The following is a 4,780-nucleotide window of genomic DNA, read 5'->3' as shown; positions in this document are numbered from 1 at the left end:
GGCTTCGCCCGTGTTTTCAAATAAAAACCCGCATAGTTCCCGTTCCCGTGGGATTTCCGGGATACAACCTATCCTAAGTGTTAAACCAAGTTACTCTCTATATGTGCTAAATCTCATTGTTATCGATAGAGAAATATTTGCGTGAAAGATTAACAAACATATCCTACACACACATCCATCCTCACAAACTTTCGCATTTATAATATTAGTAGGATACCTAGTAGTAACTAGTACATCAGTATCATCCCAGTTTTTGTGCGAGTAGATTAAAATAAAACAACATAATAAAACAGAAATAATATATTTTCACATAATGCTATAAAACTTCATCATCTGAACTATCAGAAATCTCAACAACAAGAAACGGATCTTCGATATCTATTATTTTAGTTGTAAAATCATCACCAAGTTCATGCAACAAATTAGTGATGTCTTCATTATTTACTTTACTTTCCTCTTTCACTATAGCACTATCTTGTTTATTGTCGATAATTTCTTTTTTAATAGGAATAGGTTGGAACATTTCACCATCAATATCATCATCCCACACTATGTCACTATCACTATCACTTTCATCACTAGGCTCCATCGCCACTGAGCTATTTTGTGATGTACCGTTTACATTTTGAACACTTTGCGTGGTAATATTGCCTGCGGCTAATTCGTTCTCGAGTGAAGCGTATCTGAAAATAAAATGTAAAGATTAAAAAAAAAACAATTCCAAAAAAATACGAATTTGCATTTACAAAAGATATTTAAAACACATCTACAATAGTTTATATTATATATTATATTATTATATAAAGTATTGTATTTGTGTGTTGTGCTATGGGCCCTGGAGGGAAATTACTTGAAATATGTACAAATACAAATGATGGCAAATTTAGCTGAAAAGAAACATTCCTTTATTTTTAAAAAGAAACAGAACTGCATGAAATGGGCGCTACACTCACCTATCAAAAATCTCATTTTCCCTCCGTTTCGCAATTTCCTTATTAGCATCCAGCCTCGCCCGTAGCGCTTCATCCGTATCAGCGGGATCTTCGCAATTCTCCCGTTTGACCCGCGACAACAAGTGGCCCCACTCTCGCTGTTGCCGCAACTTTTGTAGCGCGCGACCGCATTGCGCGAATAGTGCTGAAGCTGATTAAACATGTACATATTATTATAAGCTGGTCACAATTGACCACATTTAATTTTTTTTTTATTTGCTATTGTGACCACAACGAGACAAAGATTGGACTCAGTGTCGTGGCCTATGTCCAACAGTGGACAATTACAGGCTTAAAATAATGATGATGGTAATTTAGTTGTAAGATAATTATCAAAAATACTTTAAGTGTTTAAAGAATTGGTGAATGTAATAAGAAATATGTATAAAGGAGAGTATAACATCTGAACATCATAAAGGGAAGTTATTTGTTTTTATGTTTGACATGTTTATGGTTGTGTAATTTGGTAAGGCTTTGCAAAAAAGCTTTTAAAAACTGTTTTAAAAAATAATGGATACTGAAGATATTAAAAATTCAGCACTAAATACAATTCTTTTAGCTAAATATTACCAACTAGCTGCTCCGCGCGGTTTCACCCCCGTAGCTCCACTCCTGTTGGCCGTAGCGTGATGATATATAGCCTATAACCTTCCTCGATAAATGGGCTATCTAACACCGAAAGAATTTTTCAAATTGGACCAGTAGTTCCCGAGATTAGCGCGTTCAAACAAACAAACAAACAAACAAACTCTTCAGCTTTATAATATTAGTATAGATAAGCAACTTCAAAGCAGTTCTCCAAAATATTACACACAATGACAGTTGATTTACAAACCTTCCTGAAATTTTTTAACTGGTTTCCAACCAAGATTATATTTGTTATTGGCGATTTCCACACATTTCCTTACTTCCATAAAAGTGGGAAACGGGGGGTATCCATTACTTTTCAGATTATTATTTAGCAAATTTTCAAGGATTCTCGCCGGTCCCTCAGAAAAACCCTTGGAAACTGTTATGTGAATCTCATGTCTCTTGACAGGTTGCGAGTCTGTGAGTTCACATAACTCTTGGTACAACTTCACTACTCGCTTTTTATACCTGTAATGTGATGTAAAATAGAATAATTTTTTTATATAAGTTTTGCTTTTTGTAAAATTTAAAATCTGTATAATCAAAATGAATAACTAGTCAAATGTGTTGCAAAGCTTAAACCTCGAGTATGGCCTTCAATTTGGGAATTTTTTTTTAAGTTTTTGTGAAGGCATAAAGAAGTTTCTTATGGAGAGAAAACAAGAAAAAGGGGCAATAGGGCAGAACAGCTAAATCAAATACAAATAATATCTAAAAAAGATACATAATATAAGTCATATGAATAAAAAGCAAGCGTGAAAATTAGATACAGATCATAATCATTTCTACATAACTTAATAAAAAAAGGTTGTCTGTAAAGTCGGTTTACTGACGATAGTTGAACGTGACAACGTCTTAAGGTCGATTGTGCTTCTTTGTTACTCGTTCGTCGTTCCGCGCTCTCGCTTGCACTTCAAGCCTACACGGAACGCCTCAGAGCGAGGTAACGCCGCATGAGTCATGTTTATTCGTACGTGCAGCCGGCTATATCGAATTATAAGACGTTGTCACGTCAAAGATTATGTTTGAATACATACGCTTCACTTTGCACATACGGTGAAAAGATTGAATTATTATCAACCACTTCTTCATCCAGTTGATCAATCAGACCTTTCAATTCCGCTATTTCAGATTCAAGCATCTTAATTTTTGATTGTTTTACTTGTTCAGGGTCAACTTGTTCAGTCCTTTGAACTACAAGCAATTTTGGATCTTCATTTCTAATATTTTCATCATCATTTTCAATAGGCACCTCAAAGAAGTGATTATTTTGATATTCTGGTACTCTTTGTTGATCCATCCACGATACATGCATTCCTTCATTGGGAGGTATAAAAATTTCTATTTCTATTTTATTATCTAAGCATTCAGTTTCTTTTTCTTCAGTAAGCGTAACTTCCTTTTCCTTTGGTATCTCTTCATCTTCAATATCATCTAAATCAATAATTTCAATTTTTTTCTTTTTAACATTATTATTCACAGATTGTGATTTTCCTGTAGATTTAATATTAGTTATTACAGTTAAGAATTTACTCTTAATCATGACTTTATTCAATTTCAGTGATTTGGTTGATTTTCCTTGAGAATGATTGCAGTAAGGAAATGGCAAAATGCCTCTTGTAAATTAAAAAGTTTTAAATATAATATGTACATACTTAAAAAACACAATCTATATATAAACCCGTTTTCCTTGGTCATGGCATCACGTATGAAGGGGTGGACCGATTTTGATAATTCTTTTTTTATTATATACCTTGAGGTATGAGGATGGTTCTGATGTAGAAAAAACGTAAATATGTACCACAGTAGGACCACTAGTTATTTTAAATAAACTAGACAGTCTGTTTACAAAGATCATACTCACTCTTAGTACAGGGTCCTAAAGGTATCAAGTTAACTCTTTTCTTTTTTTTATTTAATTTCAATGTCTCACACAAACACTTTATATGAAAAAATTTCATATGTGGTTCTTGTTCTATTAAACATGAGGTATTTTTGACTACATTTTTAAATTGTATTGATTTTATATAATTTGGGCATGCTTCATAATATACTCTCATCAGAGATCTCTTGATTACTCTCACCATCCCCGTAGTATTTTCTATTTTTAGACATTGTTTTATTATATCTGCTATTTCAGGTACAATATCTTCTGATTCTAAATTAATATTTAAAAATGCAAGACTACAGTTATTATCCACCAGAATCTCCTAAAATAGAAATATTAAACGTAAATGTATCCTTTTGATGATTTCAATATGAATAAGGAATGAGGGCATGCAAATAAAAAGGTAAACAAATATTATGTTGCATTTAAGAGATATAATTCGTTTGAAAATAATATAATCAGGCTTTTTTAATTCACATTCACATTAGAACAATATTAGTTTCTTGTTTAATTTAATTGGTAATTATACATAATGCTATTTGTAAATGCTTCTAAAGTTTTTTTAATGGTCGATTTATAATAATTCTCATTTGCTCACACAATCATCATCAGGCGATTCTTGGGACAAATCAACGATATCACAGTTCATTTCTTCTCTTCACAAGGTGCATGAGTTTTAAATTACAAATAAATAAGAAAAATACGATCTAAGAATAATACAAATTTGAAAGTTTATTTGTAATTTTGATACTGATATGTGATTTATTAAACAGTTGACAGTACAGTGTACACAACAATAAATTATATTTATATATTACTCTATGCTCAACTCTATGGTACACAACTATGGCTGTGCTGTGAAGTGTCATTGCAAATGTCAGTGTCACAGTCCAGAGATTTAACTGCCCTATTTATACATTATACTCTTTGGATTTAACTAAACGTAGTGGTTATATCCTCTTTCTTCACTGCACTGCGACCACTGCACAGTGCTATCACTGTAGAAAAATTCGTTCCGTTATGGACTGCCAGTATACTGCCGCAGTACCCTAGGGAAGTATATGACGTCATAAATCGCCACCATATTCTACTGCACTGTGTTTCATTACATCAAAAAAAATTCCCTGTGCTGTTTATTGTATTTATCGATCAAGGGATGTATTTAAAATGTAAGAGTAGAACACCCACGTGTTAATTTCTTATACTTTTTTTTTGAAAAAATGGCAAACTTTTGGTGAATTTTTCATGAAAAATATTGAAATGTATTCTG

The 4,780-nt window shown here is 32.5% G+C and overlaps 1 protein-coding gene across 1 annotated transcript; it reads right to left on the bottom strand.

Annotated features, from left to right (window-relative positions):
* Positions 1-285: 285 nt before the first annotated feature.
* On the bottom strand, positions 286-4,288 carry LOC123698150 (death domain-associated protein 6-like). The gene is made up of 6 exons (XM_045644750.1): positions 4,109-4,288; positions 3,487-3,832; positions 2,660-3,116; positions 1,828-2,090; positions 954-1,143; positions 286-683 (listed from the first exon to the last, which is right to left on the bottom strand). The coding sequence occupies exons 1-6, from the start codon at positions 4,157-4,159 to the stop codon at positions 317-319; spliced, it is 1,674 nt and encodes a 557-aa protein (XP_045500706.1). The 5' UTR covers positions 4,160-4,288; the 3' UTR covers positions 286-316.
* Positions 4,289-4,780: the final 492 nt, after the last annotated feature.

The sequence above is a fragment of the Colias croceus genome, chromosome 15 (genome assembly GCF_905220415.1).
Source record: "Colias croceus chromosome 15, ilColCroc2.1".
NCBI classification, from domain to species: domain Eukaryota; kingdom Metazoa; phylum Arthropoda; class Insecta; order Lepidoptera; family Pieridae; genus Colias; species Colias croceus.
The sequence above is the reverse complement of the archived record's forward strand: the minus strand, read 5'-3'. Positions and strand labels throughout refer to the sequence as shown.

Bases quoted from the DNA above. Each gene is read 5' to 3' on its own strand.
- LOC123698150 (XM_045644750.1), bottom strand. From the start codon at position 4,159: ATGAACTGTGATATCGTTGATTTGTCCCAAGAATCGCCTGATGATGAT. The intron at 3,117-3,486 runs GTGAGTATGATC...TTAAATCTACAG, and splicing joins TTTAGGACCCTGTACTAAGA to GAAAATCACAATCTGTGAAT. The intron at 684-953 runs GTGAGTGTAGCG...TTTTATTTTCAG, and splicing joins GAAAATGAGATTTTTGATAG to ATACGCTTCACTCGAGAACG.